At 42.3% G+C, this 21,725-nt stretch overlaps 2 protein-coding genes across 2 annotated transcripts in view; both read left to right on the top strand.

Annotated features, from left to right (window-relative positions):
• The first annotated feature begins 144 nt into the window (after positions 1 to 144).
• Positions 145 to 6,340, top strand: LOC138612235 (zinc finger protein 665-like). The gene is made up of 7 exons (XM_069685552.1): positions 145 to 242; positions 1,754 to 1,959; positions 2,054 to 2,146; positions 2,891 to 2,986; positions 3,148 to 3,258; positions 3,353 to 3,482; positions 3,604 to 6,340. The coding sequence occupies exons 1-7, from the start codon at positions 230 to 232 to the stop codon at positions 5,478 to 5,480; spliced, it is 2,526 nt and encodes an 841-aa protein (XP_069541653.1). The 5' UTR covers positions 145 to 229; the 3' UTR covers positions 5,481 to 6,340.
• A 2,832-nt stretch (positions 6,341 to 9,172) lies between these two features.
• col6a1 (collagen, type VI, alpha 1) overlaps positions 9,173 to 21,725 on the top strand; it is a 33,243-nt gene continuing 20,690 nt past the window's right edge. The window contains exons 1-21 of the mRNA XM_069684166.1: positions 9,173 to 9,436; positions 10,222 to 10,351; positions 11,497 to 11,697; positions 11,781 to 11,940; positions 12,950 to 13,063; positions 13,196 to 13,216; positions 14,244 to 14,264; positions 14,366 to 14,410; positions 14,536 to 14,589; positions 14,723 to 14,767; positions 16,408 to 16,434; positions 16,562 to 16,588; positions 16,680 to 16,724; positions 16,817 to 16,870; positions 17,472 to 17,534; positions 17,619 to 17,681; positions 17,769 to 17,822; positions 17,926 to 17,961; positions 18,050 to 18,112; positions 19,011 to 19,073; positions 21,032 to 21,094. Of these exons, the coding sequence (XP_069540267.1) occupies positions 9,352 to 9,436; positions 10,222 to 10,351; positions 11,497 to 11,697; positions 11,781 to 11,940; positions 12,950 to 13,063; positions 13,196 to 13,216; positions 14,244 to 14,264; positions 14,366 to 14,410; positions 14,536 to 14,589; positions 14,723 to 14,767; positions 16,408 to 16,434; positions 16,562 to 16,588; positions 16,680 to 16,724; positions 16,817 to 16,870; positions 17,472 to 17,534; positions 17,619 to 17,681; positions 17,769 to 17,822; positions 17,926 to 17,961; positions 18,050 to 18,112; positions 19,011 to 19,073; positions 21,032 to 21,094 (1,434 nt within the window). The 5' untranslated portion in view covers positions 9,173 to 9,351. The remainder of the gene's footprint in view (positions 9,437 to 10,221; positions 10,352 to 11,496; positions 11,698 to 11,780; positions 11,941 to 12,949; positions 13,064 to 13,195; positions 13,217 to 14,243; positions 14,265 to 14,365; positions 14,411 to 14,535; positions 14,590 to 14,722; positions 14,768 to 16,407; positions 16,435 to 16,561; positions 16,589 to 16,679; positions 16,725 to 16,816; positions 16,871 to 17,471; positions 17,535 to 17,618; positions 17,682 to 17,768; positions 17,823 to 17,925; positions 17,962 to 18,049; positions 18,113 to 19,010; positions 19,074 to 21,031; positions 21,095 to 21,725) is intronic.

Raw genomic sequence — 21,725 nt, 5'->3', positions numbered from 1 at the left:
AGTGAAGTGAATAGGACCCGCTCTCTCCGGGCTGCCTCGTAAAACAAAACGAGCTTCTCTGTTACAGGCTGGCACTGAGTGGGCCAGAGCTCCCCAGAATGAACAACGTGTTTCAGGAAGAAGTTGGCGCCTGAGGCCCCGTATACGGCTAGCTAGCACGCTAACTCAAACTATGAAAGATAGCCCGTTGTAAAGATTTCATTTTCCCTCGATATTAAAGAATTCCACAATGAACGACATGGGTATGTATTAGCTTGCATAGCTTGACGAACGCAGTATCTTACCGACTCTTATTTAAATAGCAAAAGAGAAGGATTAGCCGCAGAGTTACAGGCCTCGACTAATCCCTGGAACAAGAATTGTTTTTTCCAAAAATAAGCCGGTTAAACCAGGCAGCATAAGCGGCCTTGTGGCTAGGTTGCTAGCGCTTTGCGTTGGTCTTAACAGTAATTATACTTCCTGTTTAAACACTTTGTACCGCGGTCAAATGTGATTTTAGAGATGTCTAAAACCCAACACAACTGTTACGTCTTTTTGACTGTTTGACAGTTGACGCAGCTTAATCTGAATTGAAGGAATTTACGTCATGCTAACGAATAGCCGTTAAAACTGTCAACGTTCCAACGGTGAATAAGCAACTGACAAACGTTATACTTCATCCTTTGCGAGCCATTACGAGCCATGTAAAAACACTGAATTTGTTTAAACAATGAAGGGAATTAGCCAAATATTAGCGTTATAAACATGGAATGGATGGTTGCAGCTACACGTATGCACACAAGTATATTGCATTAGATCACGGCTCTCTACTGGGCAGTATTTGACACTGACTGAGCCAGTGTATCATAGAACGGACCGTGCTGAAGGCAGGGGCTGAAGTTACAGTTTTTCACACTTGCTAAGACATGTCTTGAAACCTTCACCCATTTTCTCAAATATTTAAACACAAAACCAAATATTCAAACTACACTCACAAAACCCCTGACTCTTCTAGCAAAATGAAACAATGCTTTCAGATCATACACACAGCGAGTCGATGTATAAACACTACAGAGCATTCGTTAGACTCTACATCAAAAAATTGAGAACACAGCGTCCAGGGCATGTAGTTACAGAAACAGAGTTTTTTGTAGGCCTATATAGCAAATGCATTTTGCAAAAGAAATACAGTAATCACAATCATATTCAGCACTTGCATACAGTTAGTCCAGATGAAACTCTAAATGAAAAGCACATTACAGTACACTCAAAAATGTTGTGCAACTGCAAAATCAAAGTCAGTGAGGGAGTCAGCCATCCTCAGTATCATGTCTTTGTGATGCTACCCTCATTGTCATCCCATGAACAAGAACATGGTCTATGATAGTAGACACATCATTAGAAACAAGTGTGAACAGTTTTGAGTTAAATGATTTGAGTAAATCATGACAGATGTATAGTAGTTGTGCTTAACTTTTGTCGTCCATGTTAACCACACAGTGCAGAATGTGTTTTAGTGAGTGAGAATGTGTTTAGAGCTTTGCAAAAAGAGGGGATGAGATTTGCAAATGGTTTCTAACTACCTGAACTTGTTTAAGGTTTTGCCAAAAGAGTGGTTCATTTGACAAATGGGTTTAGACCACTGAGCATTAGGTTCAGAGAATGGGGTTTAGTGTTTTAGCAATTTTGAAATGATTTATTCCAATTCAATCTTCCAAGCATTTAAACTCTGTGCATCTGTCTTAAGTCTGTTTGACCCAATCTGTATTCTCAGAAGAATTCAGCGTGCCCCTGTCCTCTCTGGCTCTCCTGGTCCCTCCGCTCCGCCTGATGTCAGCGGTGATGTGGGAAGTGGTCCGGCAGCGGAACATAAAGCACTATGGGAAACTGGAGGAGTTTGTGTCCATGGTAACAGAAGCAGTTCCTGAGCTGATGAGTAAAAGAGAGGGGAGACTGCTCTCACTGGGCCTGAGAGCAAGGGTAAGTGTTAAGTTTGTTGATCCATCATATAAAATGAGAATTATCTTAAATAAAAGGATGGAACCATTAAAATCCTGAATTAAACTTCCTGTAGACAACTCTTGAACTGCTGCGTTCTGAACACCCTGAAGATCTCAAGGCTGTCGAGACCCACCTGAACCGAATCAGGACTTCTTGCATCGAAGAGGTGAGTTTTTTAGCGGTTGGTTGTTAAACTGAAATTATACAGAAAATAATCCATCTTCTAGATTAATCCAGAATTCCTGCTTCTCCGACCTGCTGTGTAGCGCTTCAGATTAAGAGTACAGGCCTCTGTTATCTGCCGGATGAGGTCATAGTTTGCTAGGGAAAGAGGAGCAGGTTTTAATGGCTGCCTTGTTTCTGTATACCGTGTAAATGCGTAAATACAGCCACCCATATGGAAACACACCAGTGGTGGAATGTTGCTGAAACACATAAGAAGTAATAATAATTGTAAATTTAAAAAAATCTGTTAATTTATCGTAGATGTGAAGTGCAAGATGCAAAGATAAAGAGGTTACTTCTCCAAAGAAAAGACACAAAAGAAGACAGAAGAATAGATCATTATCGTAAAATGATGCAAAAGGCATAAACTAATGTGCTCTGCATATCCTTCTGTTATTTTGTTGCTTGCCAATCACATGTCTGATTTAAGCATTGACAGACTCAGACTTCTAAAATGTCAGGATGTGATAGTAAATCGAATATAACTGAGATCTTGATTGTCAGATCAAACAAACAATTTGAAGACTTGCCTCAGGCCATACGATATAGTTCTGTGCTGACAATTTATTGACAGAACAGTTTGGATTAAACAAGGGAAGAATAACTAGAACTAAAAATGTTTCATTTGTATTTGTTTAATTTATTTGGCTTAAATCTGATTGTGGTGTTTTGCTCTCTCTCCCAGACTAACGATCCCGTGATTGAAGCACCAGAGGCAAACTTTATGAAGCTAGTTCAAGGCCTCATTGAAGACACTGATGGCAGAGAACACTTCCTCAAGGTGAAAATGAAGGTTTCATATCATTAAATGGTGTAGGAAATAATATAATCTTCAAAAATTCAAATTTTCCATCACAATTTTACCCAACAAAATGTTTGATATTTAATTGAATGTTGATATGATAAAGCCATGTGCTCAGGTTTTTGTTTTCTATCTGACAGAATGTGTTTCCAGTGGAGTACGGCCCGGACTTCGACACGGCTCTGGAGACTCTGGTTTGTGAATTCTTCACCAGACTGGAGGAGCTGCTGCCGATACCAGATTTCAAACAGGTGGAAAGACGATTTTTTAAAGATTATTAAAAAAAATCAATGATTTGACCTCTTAGAAATTCTAATGTCTCTTTTTTGTGCCTCTCCTGCGCAGACTGCGTCCTGGGTCAGTGCTGCCCCCGCTGTCCTCGAGGAGTACATGCAGTGCGTCTCAAACGGAGACGACCTCAAGTTTCTTCTTCAGAGCAAACAGTGCCACGGGAAGTTGGCTAAGAGCAGTGTTGGTGTGTACACAGTTTGCATTTACTATAAACCGGTCAACATACAGTGTACTAGTTAAAGAAGAGCGAGGCTGGCGTATTGTCGCTTTGTTGTTTTAATTCTACCCTCTTATCTTCCCTGCAGCTCCGTTTCAGTCAGATGATCTGCTCATCCCCTCTCTTTGTCTCCCTCCTTCACTGGAAGTGGCCATCGCCTCCCACCCGAGTGCTTGCGATGATGAAAATAACGACGTTCCTCAGATCGTCATGTTTGATGAAGAGCTCTCCACCAACCCTTCCACATCAGCTGACTTTCCCGAATCACCAAAAACGACCGACATCTCGTCGTCTCCCCGCAGGAGACAGATGTCGGGGCTGCATAAATGCTCTGAGTGCGACAAATGCTTTAAGCATCACTCCGTCCTCATCGAGCACCAGAGAGTCCACAGCGGGCTGCAGCCGTACAACTGCTCCGAATGTGGGAGGGCGTTCAGAACCGCCACGCTGCTGGCCGGTCACAGGCTGCGGAAATGCAAAAACGCTGCCTATCTGTGCATCAAATGTGGGAACAGTTTTCCAACCTCACTGGACAAATTCAGACACCACTGCCCAAAACGGGGGAGAAACTATAACTGTGGCCACTGCGGGAAGAGTTTTCAAAAGTCAAGCAGCTTAAAGGAACACCTGCTCACTCACGTCCAGAGCCGCCTTTTCAAGTGCAGCCACTGTGGAGTCGGTTTTTCAGGAATAGGTGACCTGAAGTATCATCAGCAGGTGGATCATGATAAACCTTATCAGTGTAAACAATGTGGAAAGAGCTTTATCTCCTCCAAGTGTCTGACAAAACATCAGCAGCGGCATGAAGAGCTCGGCGAAATGGAGACTGTTAAATTAATGAGTGGAGGTAAACATAGGAAGAGCAGCTCGGCTCATCGGACTTCCTCCTCGTCTTTGTCCTCGAGGAAAACCTCCTTGAAAGCCATCTACCCACGAGGTCGAGTCACACACAACTGTCCGCTGTGTGGGAGGAGCTTTAAGTATCGCTTTGAGTTTCTCGAGCACCAGAGGTTCCACACGGCGGTGAAACCCTACAAATGTTCTCAGTGTGGCAAAGCTTTCCGAACAGAGGCTCACCTGTCCGGCCACAGGAAGAGGAAGTGTAAAAACGCCTCCCACATCTGCACCAAGTGTGGCTGTCAGTTCAGGTCTCTGCACGAGCGGGTCAGACATCAGTGCGTCCAGCTGCTGACCAAATATGAGTGCTCTCATTGTGGGAAGACGTTTAAGATGGCTCACCTGCTGAGGAACCATCAGATGAGCGACCACCAGCTGCCCTACAGCCCCAACCATCGCTTCAGGTGCAGATACTGCGATGAGACGTTTCCCGGCATCAGCGAGCTAAAGTACCACCAGAGAGTCGACCACGAGAAACCGTATCAGTGTCAGGAATGTGGCAAGTGTTTCCTGTCTGAAAAATGCCTGAACAACCACGAGATGCGGCACAACGATGACCGACCGGAGAGCTGCCTGGTGTGCGGCCGCGGCTTCAGAAACCGTTACGACCTGAAGCAGCACATGCGCACACACACAGGAGAGCGCCCGTACCAGTGCACCCACTGCTCCCAGTGTTTCTCCACAGCAGGAGGCCTGAGGAGTCACACCCGGGTTCACACGGGAGAGAAGCCGCATGTTTGTCCTGACTGTGGCAAAGCTTTCTCTCAGATGGGTGCAATGCGCACCCACAGGCTCACCCACACAGGAGAGAGGCCGTTTAAGTGCACAGTGTGCGGGAAAGGTTTCACAATGGCACACAAGGTGACAGTTCACATGCGCGTGCACACGGGAGAGCGGCCGTACGTGTGCTCTCAGTGCGGGAAAGCTTTCTCAGATGGAAGCGTGCTGAAGCAGCACATGTTGAACCACTCAGGGGTCCGACCATACCACTGCCAGATCTGCCCCAAGACCTACACCTGCCTGAACCACCTGAGGAGGCACCTGAAGAGCCACTCCAACATGAACTGACTCAATGACGGAGTGGGGCAGAAACCTGGTTAACATTTTACACAAACACTGAAACACTGCATTTGGCAGTTTGGTTCCTAAAGTTTAACGGACCAACTAATCTAAGCAATACATGAAGGTTTATCAAATAATGCTGTACAGTTTGGGGTGAAAAGTTTTATTTCTTCACTGTAAAGTAAATCTCATCACATTGATCTACTATCATGGACTTTAGAATCAATCAAAGGAATGGTTCCACATTTTGGGAAATGCACTATTTTGCTTTGTATGTGATGAATTGATGACAAGAATGATTCTAGTGACTACTGTCTGTCTGAGGTAGTGTAGGGCTGGAGTGTGAAAAAGGCCTCCAGGTGTTGCAGCTGCTCTCTGTGTCTGTTAGGCACAGCTTGGTGCAGCTGCAAAACCTGCTAAACCCCAGCAGCCGTTAAGTTAGCATCCTTAAGAACGTTGTGGTTTTTCCTGCTTGGATTTGCACTCTCCACCTTTGCTTGTTTTACAAACTTAAACAGCAACCCAAAACATGAGAACAGAGCGTGTTACGGTCCTTTGGCTGACATGTATTTGCTTGTAGTCATTCGAGCGAGAGAATATAGCCAAAGTTATGCAGCGAAGCTAGGCCTAGTCTGCAGCTGATGCATCCTGGTACATGTAGGCACTGTTGTAAAAACTCAACAGCAGCGAAACTCATCTTTCTTCGTCAATCCAACACACTGGGGAGTGGATTGCTTCCACTGTCTGCACTTACAATGAACAAAGATTAAATATTGACATAAGGGTGGTAAAATTTCCATTTTTTAAGCTTGACTCAGGAGCCTGTTAGCTTAGCTTAGCTTAGCACAAAGACTGTAAGCCAAAATCCAACCCTAGGTTTGTGTTTTTGCTTTGAAGACTCAGGCTACAAGTTTCCACCAGTTTCTTGTCTTGACGGCGTGCTAAGCTAATCAGTTGTTGGCTGGAGCTTCATATTTAATATGGCATCTGTTTTCTCATCTAATGTTCTGCAGGAAAGTAAACAAGCATTGTTCACCAAACGTCGAACCGTTCCTTTCACATCAGCACAAACACATGGTCTTCTCTTTTCCTTCATTCCCAACCAGGGTGCTCCTTGAGCTTTGTTTTTTCTTTCATCAGCCACTTCTGCATGAACACATTTGGATGTTGTGCTGGGATCTTATTTTGGTGGGATTCTGTTAGTTCAGAAGCTGTAATATTGGTGAAAATATATTTTTGAAAAGGCCTCAGAAGCAATAGAGATGAAAGTGTTGACTGTAAATAAGCAGAAAGACAATTATTTTGAGTATGAAAGTTATAATGATGGTACTGTTTATTTCAACATGACACTGTAGGCCTTTTATATCCCCCACCATGGTTTGCAAAGTTTGTGAATTTCAAATTAAAAGACCTTGGTTATATTTTGGGCATGTGGATTGAATTTATTAAACAGAGGGGAGTAAGAGAAGGTTTCACTAGATGGCAGTAGGTGATCATTAATCGTGTTCCCCTGTTGACCAAGCAGTTTAATTGAACACTGATGCTAAATTTACAAAAGGACTAGTCATATGTTCTTTGCTTTTCTGCAAACTAGATTAACTGGAGGCTATTTAAAGACTTTTGAGGAGACAGAGATTGATGAGGCACTAATTCAGAGGAGATATCGGTGCTCATTTCCTGTCATTAAGTCTGTTTGGCGTGGTTCAGAATCTTGATTGGGCTGTAATTTCCTGATGTTTTGGCTGGCGCCTCGCTGTATCTGAAGTGGTTCACCCCATGATGGAGCGAACTCTGCACTGTTTGTTTTGTTTGTTTGGTGCAACATTTTGCCAACTACATTTTTGTCTGGGACCACCACCACCGTTCCCAGTACCATGCACACGAACTTGAACCTCAGGCAGAAGAAGTCTTTAGTCATATCGTAACAGACACCACAGTGTGATTAATCTCTTCCATGTGCGCCGCTACGACTTTCATGTTTTCCCTGGAAAAGAAGAGCTGTTTTTTTTCTTACCCTCCATTTCTCCCATTTTCCATGTTTCATCTCATCCGTGGGCACTTCTGCAGAGTAACATCTGAACCATATTCTCTCAAACGAACCCAAAATCTCTGACATTCACTTTGTGAACAACCCCAGAGATGAAATGTGGTGGTGTGTTAAACGCTGCAAGATGTTTAAAAACCACACACTGTAAAGTGCTGTCATGCTGGAGACACTGGCTGCACTCAGCTCTGTGCCTTCTTTTTCTCTGTGACTCAGACATGCAGCTAATCTTCTCTGCTGAACATCAGGATCCTGTGGAAACTTTGCTTCCTGCTGCCAGCGGGCTGTACCCGGGACATTATGCAGAATCTCTCCGCTTTGGGAAGTGTGTGTGTGTTTTTGCATGTCTCTCTAAGTGTAGTGTTTAAGTCGGTCGTTTGAGGACATACTCTCTCCTTAATGCCTCGGGGCGAACATGAGGACTTCTCAGTGATCTCAGTCCCACCTGCCAGCTTCATGACTGTAAAAGACAAAAAAAGGGGGGCCTTCCTTTGAACAAAATCGCCCTTGAGACCGTGAAAACTGAAAACACTCCCAATGCTCTGCTAATAAACTTTATAGAATAATGCAATCCTGATGAACGCTGGTATTGAGACATCTCAAAATGCATGCATAGCAACTTAAACGGCCCCAAACAGCTGCCAAAAAACCCAACAGATTTACTATGAGAGCTCTCTAATAAACACTGATCACTAACAGATGCCCTCGCTCTCCTTTCTCACCCCTCCTTTTCTCCCTTCTTTCCTTCCATCCCTCCCTCCCTTCCTTCTTCTCCACACAACTTTCTCTCCCCGAAACGGTGACCTCAGTGGAAAATCTGAGTCCAGGTGCAGTCCCACAGTTTAAGCACAAACACAGAAACACACATGTAGGTTGTGTCCACGGCAACCGTGCAACATCCACCCCCATCAACACCTTGCCAAATTAGCACTCCACTCCTACACCCCACTGCCTCCCCTTTATGGAAATGCACCCCTAACTTTCCAAAGTCTCATCCAGGATTTACGCGCAATGGCCGCTAGATGGCACTGTGTCTCTTCCAGCGTCGGGGGGAAAAGTCGTAAAAAGCCCCCACCACCCTCCTCGTGCTTTTATGTTCAGGGTCAGGTCTGGACGCCGAAGTGAACCAGATGTATAAAAACTCCACCCACCCCTTTTTCAACAGAAAGACTTTTACGGAAAGAGAATACAAACTGTTTCCAACATGAGCGTCAGCTGCTTTTCATTACGTTTGGTTAAATTACTCCAGTGTGCATCTATTCAAAGCTGCATTTCTTGATTTTCTACATTACTTTAGTCACCTGAGGTCCTATAGTTGAATGATTTATAAAGGAATCTCTACATTTTCACCATAAAAGTTCAGACACTATTCAAATCTAACACAGGTCAGTGTCTGCACGCCCTTTGTTTCCTTAAATGCAGTCATCAGCGCACATTGGAGCCTCCTCCACAATCAGCAAGTTCATTGTTTACTCCTGTGCGTCCCTCTCCCTGTGGACCCTTTTAAGGAAGCAGGCATATCTCTGATTTAGTGTAAACTTTTGGCTCGTGCGCGTTCTAGTCAATTCCTGCTCATCGTCCCAGAAGAAAGCGCGTGAACTCTTCCTCCTCCCTCTCCTCCTCCTCCTCCTCCTCCCTTGCCGTGCGCTCTGGTCCTCCTCTGCGCGCTCTGAAGTCTCGCCTCGGACAAACTGCGGCGGAGCGCTGGATCACGAAAAGTTTGCAAAATCGGTTTAGAGGTACCGGGTTTGGGGCCGGAGTGGTTCGGTGTGTTTTTCAGGGGACTGGGGTGTTTTCTTTTGTATAGCTTTTAGATTTTTTTGCAGTTTAAACATGGAGACTCTCAGTAGGCTCCTCGCGCTGCTGTGCGTTTTCCAGGCTGGAGCGCAAACGGAGAACAACAGAGACAAGTACGCGGGTAAGTTTGCAGAAAATATGTCATTCTTTCTAAGAAAATATCCCGTATCATCTGTTTTTATGGCATTATTCTGCACGTAGACTGGTCTTCCTGTGTATGCATGTAACGTGTCAAATACTGAAGTGATGTTTGCTGGAAGAGCGGGTCCAGATGTTCATCGTCATGGCGTTAGACACTTCCTAAAGTCTGAGCAGCTAAACTAATTAGCAGCACAAACGAAAAAACAACTGAAAGTATGATTAGAGGATGTCATTAGCTTAGCCCGCCCTGAAGAGGCCCGTGTTGAGTCCACGTTATCTTAACTGGCCTGAATTCTATGCATTGGTTCTAATGCAGATTCAGATCTACCAGTGCTGTGGATGCCAGTATGATGAAGAACCAAAGCAGGTTATGATACAGCAGACCTGTTTCCTGCCTGGGTGCTCTGCTATACCTACATTACAGGCGTGTGAGCAAAAACAATGCAGGCAGTGAGTACAGGCCTGCACCTGTCATAGATCTACCTGTATAAAGACGGATAGATCAGCCCCAGGACACACAGTGACGAGCAGGATGCTCCATGCAGCATCATGTAGGCCTGATGTCACGTGCTGCTGTAGTGATACCTGCGATGACATCACTTTAATTGATGGATGGATGATTGGTTTTAAATGCATTTTGGATGAACTGCTAATAAACATGTAGATTCCACTTAGAATTTAGCTTTTAGTCTGATGGTTGTTCAATGGATGATATTTGCTGACGGCCATCTTTGTTTGTTTGTTTGTTTGTTTGTTTGTGTTCAGAATGTCCCGTTGACCTTTTCTTCGTCCTGGACACATCGGAGAGTGTCGCCCTCAGACAGAAACCTCCAGATTTCTACATCGGACAGATCAAATCATTCACCAATCGCTTTATCGATGAACTCAAGGACATGTAAGACACATACACACACACACACACACACACACACACACACACACACACAAGCACACACACACACACACACACACACGCACACACACACAGACAGAGGATGAAAGTAGCATTAGCACAGTTGAAAGCAACTCAACAACAATTCTCGTCACATCCCGTTGGTTTCACTCCTCACCTTGCTGCAGTAATGTACAGGTGTTCTCTGGGACACTGTGACATCACAGGTGGGCATGGTTACATGTGCAATACAGCACATTTCTACCATACCCATCCCCACCCAAATTTAGCCACAGGGAGCAGTAAAACAGTGTTTTTCAGCCTTGAGCTAACTAACACTTAAAGTGTAAAGATGCATCAGATTTACTCCTGTCATCATCATTGATATGATGCTTTAATAGTATATTAGTTTAGAATGTGCGTTGTTAGTTAAATCTACACGTATGCAACATTATATTCAGTCATCACAGGTTTTGTCTGTAAAATGTGAATTTACACTTTAATAATTCACTCAAAGTGTCCTAAAAGGACAAAATTTGCCCTGTCATTGGTTGAGTACATGTGTAAAGAATTATAACAGGAAAATAAAATACAGTTCTCCATAAAGGGGGGGTATTATGCTAATTTGAAGTGCTAATTTTCACTCTGTGATACCTGTGGAGTAGCTTAGCATCATTTACAGTAAAAAAAAAACTTATGTTTCTCACACTGGTGCTCTGTGCAGGCCCTCATACAGCCTCTGCCTGAAACGACTCATTCAGCTATGTCCCTTTAAGAAACCCCGCCCCTACAAGCCTGCTTTCTTCTGATTGGCCAGCTCTCTGAAGCCTGCTGAGGCTGCACTTTGTGACGTCATTAAGTGCAGTGTGTAGAAAAAAGCAGCCTGCAGACTGAGCTGAGAAGCCTGGAGATTACTCCAACATACTTTTACCTACAGATCTAAAACTTCACCCACGTTTAGTTTGGACATCCAACATTGTAACATTATATAATATATGTCTTATAATGTGAAACAGCATAATACCCCCTCTTTAAACTATTGAACTTGAATGAATTTCACCACTTCCTGTTTGAACCACCCTGCACATTAATGTTGTCTTGATTTGACTGTTGTATTATTCGATAACTGTTACTCTTTACCAATCCAGGCGCCATCGCTGTGACCGCATCCTGACATGGAACTCAGGAGCTCTGCACTACAGTGACGATGTGAAACTGGTGCGTGAGCTGGGCCACATGAACAGTGAACGCGAGGAGCTGAAGAAGGCCGTCCTGGGCATCGAATACATCGGCAAGGGCACATACACCGACTGCGCCATCAAGAGGGGCCTGGCTGAGCTGCTCGTCGGGTAAGAGCATCACACACACTAAAGCAGATTCATAACAAGAAGAGTGGTATCATTTCTAAGTGTGTGTGTGTGTGTGCGTGCAGGGGCTCCCACTACCATGAGAACAAGTACATCGTGGTGGTGACTGATGGTCATCCCATCACTGGGTACAAAGAGCCATGTGGAGGCGTGCAGGAGGCGGCTAATGAAGCCAAACAACACGGAGTCAAAGTGTTCGCTGTCGCCATCTCACCTGACCAGGAGGTATGAAACACACACACATACATACATTTGTATTTATGTACTGGTAAAGACCCTCATTAACCCCTTACCCTAATCCCTACAAATTATTGCATCCCTGAATGTATACCCTAAAATAAAAGCATAAAGGTTAAAGGCCGTGAAGAACTTTTTACTCAATCAGCTACTTTCTGTAGACTCCTTACATGAACTTGGAAATGCACTATTTTCTGCCAAAGGTCAAATAGTTTGGACATTTCTCATTAGAACTGCTTTCAAGTGGGCGGGGCTCAGATAGACAAAATGTGATGTCACATGTGTCTGAGGACCAATCACAGTTAAGCACAGAGTTACAGACAGATAGGACATTCAATACAGAGATACAAAACAATAATAGAATCATCAGTACATGAGCAAGTTCCCACGGACGCTCTCTCCGTGTTTGTTAAAAGTATTTTAAAATTCCCTGGGGGAAACTTCAGTAGTGTGTTCCAGGTTGATTGGGCAGAGTAGGAAAAGGCCCTTTTACCCAGTTCAGTTCGGACTGATGGGGTGGATGATGAAACCCTGGGAGCGTAGGCTGTAGCAGTTTGTGTGAACTAAAGAGAAGTAAAGAGAAGATAAGTGAAGCAATTTCAAGTAAAGTTAAATAAAATGAAGTACAGTAGAGTTAAGTAAAAGTCTAAAACTCCAAATGATCCTCATGAAGACATACAAGAGGCACACACATTAATATATCCAGACAAGCCCCCTAATGCAGGTGGGCCTGGTGTCAGGTGAAAAGGGAGAGGTGACCTACATTTAAATGTGATGCTGTGAAAGCAAATATAAATCTAGCCCCTCTATGATTAATGAACCGGGTGTGGGAATAAATGTGGGTGATCTTGATGTAGGCTGAAGTGAAATCTACCTGTTGATGACGTCCTCGTCTAAAGACTACAGACAATATGGTCACATACAGTTCACCAGAAATGTTACATACTGTTGGTGCTTCTTTTATACATGTGACGATGTTTGTATTGTGTCTCACCAGGACACCAGGCTGTCGCTCATCGCCACAGATCAGACCTACAGACAGAACTTCACAGCTGCCGACGACTCCAGATCCACACACATGGGAACCATCCGAACCATCATCGAGATCATCGTGAGCACCTTCTCCTCTTCTCTGTTCTTCTTCTCTTCTCTACGTCTAACTTCTCTTGTCTTTTCTCTTGCATAAACAGAAGTAAACTTGTGGATTTTAAACTCACTGAATGTTTTCTTTCCTTCTTTTCAGACCAACGAGACAAAGGATACGGTATGTCTGAGCCCGTTTTTTCACTGTTGTAGTTTCATTACTGTATTGCAGATATGAAAGGTTTGATTTGCACACTTTGAGGCCGTTGCAACATGGCAAAAAAATAACTGAAATATAACAGAAATTGTTTATGAAGATCTTGAATCAGACAAATAGCTGTTTACTGGCTCACTGTCATGACTTAAACATGTTAACAAAACTGATTTATCCACTTTACACAGTTTAAAGCTGTTTATTTAGTTTAGTGAATGTAGTTAGGATGTTTACAGAGAAGGCTGTGTTTTTTCTTTCTCTTGTTCTGTGTCGGTAGTTGGCTCCGTCTTGTTACTGCGTGCTTTCACTGTAAACTCAGGAGACGAGGAGGGGTCAGGCTACAGGAAGTTAAATTAACACAAAAGTAAACTGAGATAACAGCGCTTAAGATCCTGCACACTACTGTATCTTCTATGAAATAGTTGCACTTAAATGTTAAATATTGAACACATTTCTCAGCTGTGCTGCAATCGGACATTTAAACATGGGGATTTAAGTTCAGTAAATATTTATATAAAGAGACATGGAGACCTTTTCTGCTTAAAGTTGCCATGAAACACGTTGGTTTTTAATTTTAAACCTGTTAACTTGAAACACAGCCATCTATGGGAGATATAATTGTGTTTAAAGTAGCCAATAACACTAATTGTGAGCTCCTTTGCACAAACATTGTCAGTCACAATGTTAGCTAGCTCATAGGTCCTGAGTGGCAAAGGGGAGGGATATAAAAATTGGACAGAGCGTTTCATTTGACACAGGACGAGTACACAATCACGAGTGCAGGATGAGTCATCAGCATTTTCCAGTGTTGCCCTAGAAATGACAAACTCCTTCATAACATCAAGAAAACCTACAAAACAGCTTTTTTTTGTCATTGTTGAGTAAAAAACTGGCATTTAGATGACAAATACACAAGATATTAATAAAAAAGTGTAAACATCATCTTTGATTTCAAGTTTAAACTTGTTCATAATCTTTCCTTTCTTTTTTCCAGTGTTGCTCTTTCGACTGCAACGTAAGTATTCCGTTTATTATTTGATCACCAACATTCATTCTGCACCACTTTGTTTTTGGAGCAAATATTTGACTGTGTTTCTTTTATTGTCTTGGATGCAGGCTCCAGGAGGGCCTAAAGGACCAGGGGGAGACCTCGGCTCTAAGGTGTGCTAAAATATAAAAACCTCAATACCTTATATAGAAACCTTAAAGAACTCAATGCATTCTGGGAAAATGCACCAAAAATGCACAAATGTACAGATCTCATCCTTTTTTTTGCCTCTGTGCAGGGAGAAACAGGTCGACCAGGGATGCCAGGAGAGAAAGGAGATGTTGGTGACATTGTAGGTGACCGTCATACTCCTCCACCAACCCTAACACACGAACATGCATGAAACAATCATCACAGCCATTTGGATTTGGCATGCAGGCTTGGTGGAGTTGAGCTGATCTAATCCTTCTATTTCTATGTTACAGGGCAGCCTGGGAGATCCTGGTCCCGTTGGTTACAGTGGAATGAAGGTAGAGTCCGTCTTTACTGAACATGATAACTGATATTGTTTTTACAAGAGGAAAGACTGAAAGTGACAAGAGGGACTAGATGTGGATGCTAAAGAGGAGTAGCAGAAACAGCCCTTATGCATTAGAAAGCTGTGAGTCATACAACAACACAACACTGTGTCACATAGGAACCTAATGGAACCAACTTAATTAACCTTATAAGCATTCTCTAAGCTTATTCTTTACTTTTTATTTACAATATACCATACAAAATGTTACAAAACAATACAATTCGATACGATATGATGCAATGCGATACGATGCGATGCGATACGATAGAATACAATATGATGCGATATGATGCGATATGATGCGATACGATAAGATACATTAAGATACGTTAAGATACGATACGATACGATATGATAAGATACGTTAAGATACGATACGATACGTTAAGATACGATACGATATGATACGATACGTTAAGATACGATACGATACGATACGATACGATACAATACGATAAGATGCGATAACATACGATACGATAAGTTGCGATACAATGCGATACCATAAGTTATGGTACCATACGTTACGATACAGTATGAAACAATTTGATACAATACAATGTTATAGGATATTATACAATATGATACGTTCAGTGGTACAGTATGACATGATCCAATTTCTTACCTTACCAGACCATACATATGATATGATACAAAATGATGCAAAACAATGCAATATTGTACAATATGTCAAAACTTTGAATGAAAAAAAAAACACAACCAGGTGAAGCCAAGCTCAGTGTCTGTGTGTCTGTGTTGACGTGTAGCAATCAAGTGATCCGGCCCCGATAATTTAAGGCTTAATATAATTAAAACGAGTGTGTTATATTAAAAAATTCACCCCCGTACAGTTATCTCGAACAATAAAATTAGCTATTTATAACAATCTGTTTTTTGTACCAGGCTGTAAAGATGTTTATTTCTGCGGTAAAAATGGGCATTTTGCCATCTGCTGTAATGTTATTTCTTGTTTTCTGGAGCCTCAAGTGGCCACTCGAGGAACTGCAGTTTTTTGCACTTCTGCATTGGCTTCATTTTTCAACACCGGAGGTGTGATAGTGTACAATACGATACGTTACGATACCATACCATACTGTACGATGCGATAGTATAGTATGATCTTATCCAATATGATACGACACAACAATATGAAACAATGCAATAAAATAACATTAGATAATAATAATTATATTTATATAAATATAATTATATAATATATTTATATAAATATATTTATTGAGAAGGAATTTTGAAATGTTAGCTTGGGCAATAGTGCTGTACACAGCTGCATTCACTTCTTACAGTGCAGTCCAATAGTACACCAGGAAACAAATTATACATACAACAAAAGAGAAAAGGATATTTAAAGTATTGCATAGATGCATTGGTTTGGGCTTAACAAGTGAATGAAAGGCATCACATATACTACCGCAGGCTAAAGGCAAAATATGTCCAGCATTTTAACCTCAACTCTGTGTTTATGACTCTGAAACAAATAAATGTAAGCAGAAATGTTGATGATCACTGACTCCTTCTCACTGATCACTTTGCTGTGTGTCATGCTGATAATTCTCATGTTTCTGTTTGCAGGGAGACCGCGGTGGCAGAGGAGAAAAGGTACTTTGGGAAAACACAAATACAAAAAATATGCTTTCAAAAATTGTACATTTTATAATTAATGATTTCTGTGCTGTGTAATTTATACAAACATGGCTGACTCATGTTGTGTGTGTTTTCTCTGCAGGGTGAAAGAGGACACAAAGGCTACAAGGTGAGTGCTTTACCAACAATTGTGCGATGCTTACCTGTCTGTGATCGCCCTGAAGTGAAATGTTAATGTTTCTTTCTTCTCTCTTTCTCAGGGAGACAAAGGACAGGGAGGAAACGATGGAACTGATGGACGCAAGGTGAGTAACAAACATTCAAACAGCTAAATGCTCTGTCTGTCTGGCTCTGTTTCTTGTATATAAAGCTACGTCTCTCTGGTTGTCCTCATCAGGGTGAAGCTGGTTTCCCTGGTCTCCCCGGCTGTAAAGGATCCCCCGGATCAGACGTGAGTTGTGTATCTAAACCTCAGATTAATCCAGCTGTTACGGCCTTGCATTTTGACCTCAACCGGAGCTGCACTCAGGCTAATGTCACGCATTGCAGACAGTTTGAATCACAACCAGATGGGAACCAATCACTAGACGCTAACACGGTCTGACAATGACATCAGGCCTGAGGACTGCAAATACACAGTCAGTCAGATGTGTAGGAGTAAGGAGACAAACACTTTTTAGTTCTATTTTTGTGTCTCTAATTCTTGTTTGAAATTCAGACAGGCCTCGTCTGTATCCACCTGAGGCTAAACCACTTTGTTTGCTGATTAGCCGTTAGCCTTATTTGCCCTCTTAGGAACCTCTCTGATCAACATCACCCCCTGTGTCCGGATCCCTCAGGGGGGAGGCGGACTGAGGCCCTTGGCTCTTAATCACCATCGTTTACATTCTCTGCTGTCAGATTGTTTAAATGGAGCCATATAGTCGCACTGTAAACAAACACACACACACACGCATTCATGTGTGTACAGGCTCTCCAGCCTCAGAGAGTGTTGTGGCTTCAGCTGCTTGTGATCACACGCTGAAACTGCCTCTGTGTTTCTCTGCTTCCAGGGTCTGCAGGGAGATTCCGGACCAAAGGGAGACCCCGGTTCTTATGGACTGAAAGGAGGGAAAGTAAGATGTGGGAAAAAAAGAAATAATAGTGCTGGTGAAGATTTCAAATAATCTCTGTATTTAGACATGGTGTTCTTGTTTCAGGGAGATCCTGGAGGCGATGGTGAAAACGGAAGGCCCGGAAACTACGGCCCTCTAGGACCTCAGGTAAACCAGAGATACAAAGAGGAAGACAAAAGACAGATCTGAACGAGAGCAGGAAATATGACACGTGAAATATCTGTGTTGTTTCAGGGAGATCGGGGCCCTCGTGGAGTCGACGGGGACAAAGGAGAGCGCGGTGATGATGTAAGCGATGAGGCTCCCGACAAACGCCAGAAACGTCAACTCTGTTATCTTTAATAGTTCAGTCTGATATCCTGCTGTCTGTGTGTGTGTGTGTGTGTAACAGGGCCCACCGGGAGCTGATGGAACTCGCGGGGAGAGGGTAAATACAATTAATATTAACTCGAAGTGCTTTTGTGCGACTGCAGCCAAAATATATGTTAACTTTGTGTCTTTAAAATTCCTCGTAGGGACCAGGCGGAGAGGTGGGGGAGCAGGGTTCCCGTGGTAACAGAGGTCCAAGAGGAGAGCCGGTGAGTGACAGAGGAGGCAGGAGTACACGTATTCTTTACTCAAATAAAAGTCTGGATATTTAAAAGGTAAAAGTAGTAAAAGTACTTATTTAATTTCATTTATAAAGTAGAAGTGAAAAAGTTCAGGCTCCAAAACGCAATAAAAATGAACCCCCCTGAAGGACGTTTCTGACTGAAGCTAACTGTAACTCACGCCATGTTGGCTGCTTCACTTCCATGTTGCTACAAGTTCTCCCCGTTGGTCACTGACATCACTAAACTAGACGCCCCTTGTACTCTATAGCGTCTGTTTCATCTTCATATGCCTTATATGTCATCTTAGTCATGTTACGTCTCGATATTTATGATATGCACTGATGGTTACGCCAAGGAGTCATCTTGTAATCATTCTCAGTGTTGGGATGATGAGGCGATGATGCAAAATAGAAATCATGGATAATTCCCCAAAAGTTTTGAATGTAAGCTGTGGCAATTACAGATATTTGAGATAATATAGAGATAATTTGGTGAAATATAAAGGTAAATATAGTGGTAATAATATAGAGTTAATATAGAGGGAAAAGTAAAAAGTTGGCTGCAAAATAAGAGCAGGAACAAGATCAAGATGTATCAATCAATACAGATGTCTTAAAACTCTACTTGACCACAGTAATGAAGTATTTGTACCCTCAGGAAATTGGACAGTATAGTTCCTCAGTCCATCTGTCTGAAATCAGCTCCTCTTCCTAAGAAATTCATGAGAAATGCTTCAGAACCACACTGACTTTCATGTAACTCAGACTGTTTTCAAAAGGTCCCTCTCTGCTGATCGATCTGGCTCTTTCTGCTTTTCTTGGCCATTGTTACGCTCTTGAAACGGTTTTGGTCGGCTTTTACATTTTGTTCTTCTCTTTACCAGGGGGAACCAGGAATCCGAGGAGATCAGGGGAGGGAGGGTGCAACTGGCGCCAACGGAGACCCTGTAAGTCACACTCAAATACAATCATTAACACAGACACACACACAGGAGCTGCAGAACCACTGTTCATTAGCTTCAGGAGGCGATCCACCCACTTTCCTCTCTGGCAGCATCCTTTTTTTTCCACTTGGAGGAGAACTTGTGCCTGCGTGTGCGCAGGGTTCCTAGTGTGTCCATATTTCATATTGAGGGGAAGCTTAAACAGAGGCGAACCTGGCTGCAGCCCCAGAGTGCTGCCCACTCCCACGCGCTCTAGCTCCCCTCTCCCGTTCTCAGCTCCTGCTCCTCCTGGGAATGTCGACACTCACTCTTTCCCCTCTGACTCAGTTATTCTCTCCGTCCGCTCCTGCCAAAGCCTCACTTTGGTTTTCTTAACAAGGCACCAGGCAGAGTAATAATAATAATACGTTACAAGCCTTATTTGTGGTAACCGCTGTGATGTCAGAACTTTGAATGCCTCTATTGTGCTATAGGTTGCACCTCTTCTCCTCATCAGAGCGTAATGAATAACAACAGAAAACATGGAACAACTGACATGTTGGGTTTGCCTCACACAGGCAGGAAAAAACTGCACCGCACATTTGGTCATGTGCAGCACTTCATTAAACACTCTGAAGCTACAGTACGCTGTACTACATGAGCATAGCATCGAAACACATTAGCATTGTTTTTATGTAGCTTTTACTGTCAACTTGATATTGGAAACCACACTTTCTTTCATTTTGACAAATATTCTTATACTCTGCCGTACCTAGAGTCAGATGTGAGGAGCGTTATTCACTTTAAATCTGTGCATCCAGTTCACAGATAAGTCCGTGTGTTTTAGCCTAGCTTAGCAGAGCCTCGAAACAAAGGAAAACAGCTAGCAAAGAACAAATGTTCTGGGGGAAAATGCCTTAAAAGGTTTCTATTCCAGTACCCATTAATACATTAAAAAGTTTTGTTCCATTTTTCAGTGTTCAAAGTAGAATACTGCAGAGGTGAGACAGGACTTGGCTAAGCTGTAGGTTAGCTCTCCAGGAAATAGCAGCGTCACAAAAGCGAACTCCCTTTTTCAAACAACAACAATTAGCTTTTATTAATTATATGTTAAATAAATCAGATAGCCTACAGTGTTTAATTTAGAATAATAACTTACCTGTTTCCTTATGTGCCTTGTTTTTGTGCTAGGCTAGGCTAAAAGTGTTATTGTGTTGCATTAAGTTAAAGGAAGTCTACTTCAAAGACTGGCTAATTGATTGCTAACATGTAAGCTAACAGCAAATGTAAATGATGTATTTAAGTACATATTAAAATACTGTAATCATATTCAAGTGGCTGCTATTTAGACTTTACTCCACATGTGACTCTTACATTGAAAAAACAGCAATACGTACTTAAAAAGAACGACTTGCGATCATTATGAGAAAGTTCAAATTTAGCTAGCTAACGGTTACATAAACAGCTAGCCACCAATGCTTCAATTTACTGCAGCAAGGCTTTGTTCCCCGATTATAGTGAGTATAATGTTATTATGATAATTAGAAATGTTGGCCAAAATAATAAAAACATGACTCATGTTGTGATACACGGAAAGAGTCCAAATGAGCTGAAAATGTTGTTTTCGCTGAGCTCTCCTGCTGCAGGGATGTACAGGTGTACTCCAGGACACCGTGACACCTGGCTATCAAGAAAAGTCTTTGTTTTAGTTTTCCTTTGTTTATGAATGCTGACAGTAGTGGCTGTCTTATTATTTTAACAAACACGGTGTCTAAAATGTAAATGTAAGCAATGCAACGGATTCATTACAGCACAGCATACAAGTAATGACTCTTTGAAAGTGGCCTGAGAATGAGTTTTTTTTTTGTGTTGTTTTTTTTTTATTACCTGTTTTTTTTTAGCATAGTGATTTTTAATGTCTTTGTTTTCGTCGGCAGAGTTTATAACTGTGTCTCATTAACGGTGTTGTTGTTGTTTTCCAGGGCGAGCCTGGCAGGGACGGCTCTCCTGGCTACAGAGGAGATGAAGGCCCACCTGGACCAGAAGTGAGTTCAACACACACACACACACACACACACAAGCACACATATGGAGTATTGATGAATGTACATATGTTTAAAGGCCATAAAAACCTGTTTCTAATTAGTGATGGGATTCTCTTTGAAAACACAACAGTCATATTTCTGTTTTTTGTCCGACCTGATCTCACATGTTTCAAGTGGGCGGGGCTCAGTTGGAATGTGGTGATGTCACAAACTTCTGTGCACCAATCAGGATCAAGCGATGTTAGAATCAGTATCTAATGACAGTCGGTGTGTTGCTTGGTCACTGTTAATAAAATCTTAACAAATCAAAAACCACATGATCCTGATTATGAAGACTAAAGTTATTTTTACATTTTATTATCATATTAAGATATTAATGTTTAATGTTAGAGAGAATTGAGCTCTGAAACTTAGGTTTTAGAGTTTTTGAGTTTTAAACTTTCATTAAATGACACCTAAAAAATTTTTTTTAATTAATTATTTAATCATGAATATCTAATTCTATAGAGAAATAGAAACTATCTGAAGCTGTGGTTTCAGGTTTAAAATCGAAAAACCTTAAAAAATTGGAGCTACAACTATAAAAGCTGCGTCCCAATCCAGGGGCTGCAGCCTTCGAAGGCCGTATTTG

This window comes from Semicossyphus pulcher, unplaced genomic scaffold (genome assembly GCF_022749685.1).
Source record: "Semicossyphus pulcher isolate SPU_LCO1_2020_fin unplaced genomic scaffold, fSemPul1.0.p SCAF_7, whole genome shotgun sequence".
Classification (NCBI taxonomy): Eukaryota; Metazoa; Chordata; class Actinopteri; order Labriformes; family Labridae; genus Semicossyphus; species Semicossyphus pulcher.
Note: the sequence above shows the minus strand (reverse complement) of the source record. Positions and strands in the feature narration are given on the sequence as shown.

Coding starts and splice junctions, on each gene's coding strand:
- LOC138612235 (XM_069685552.1), top strand. Junction 1,960..2,053: donor CACTGGGCCTGAGAGCAAGG/GTAAGTGTTAAG, acceptor AACTTCCTGTAG/ACAACTCTTGAACTGCTGCG. Junction 3,259..3,352: donor CGATACCAGATTTCAAACAG/GTGGAAAGACGA, acceptor TCTCCTGCGCAG/ACTGCGTCCTGGGTCAGTGC.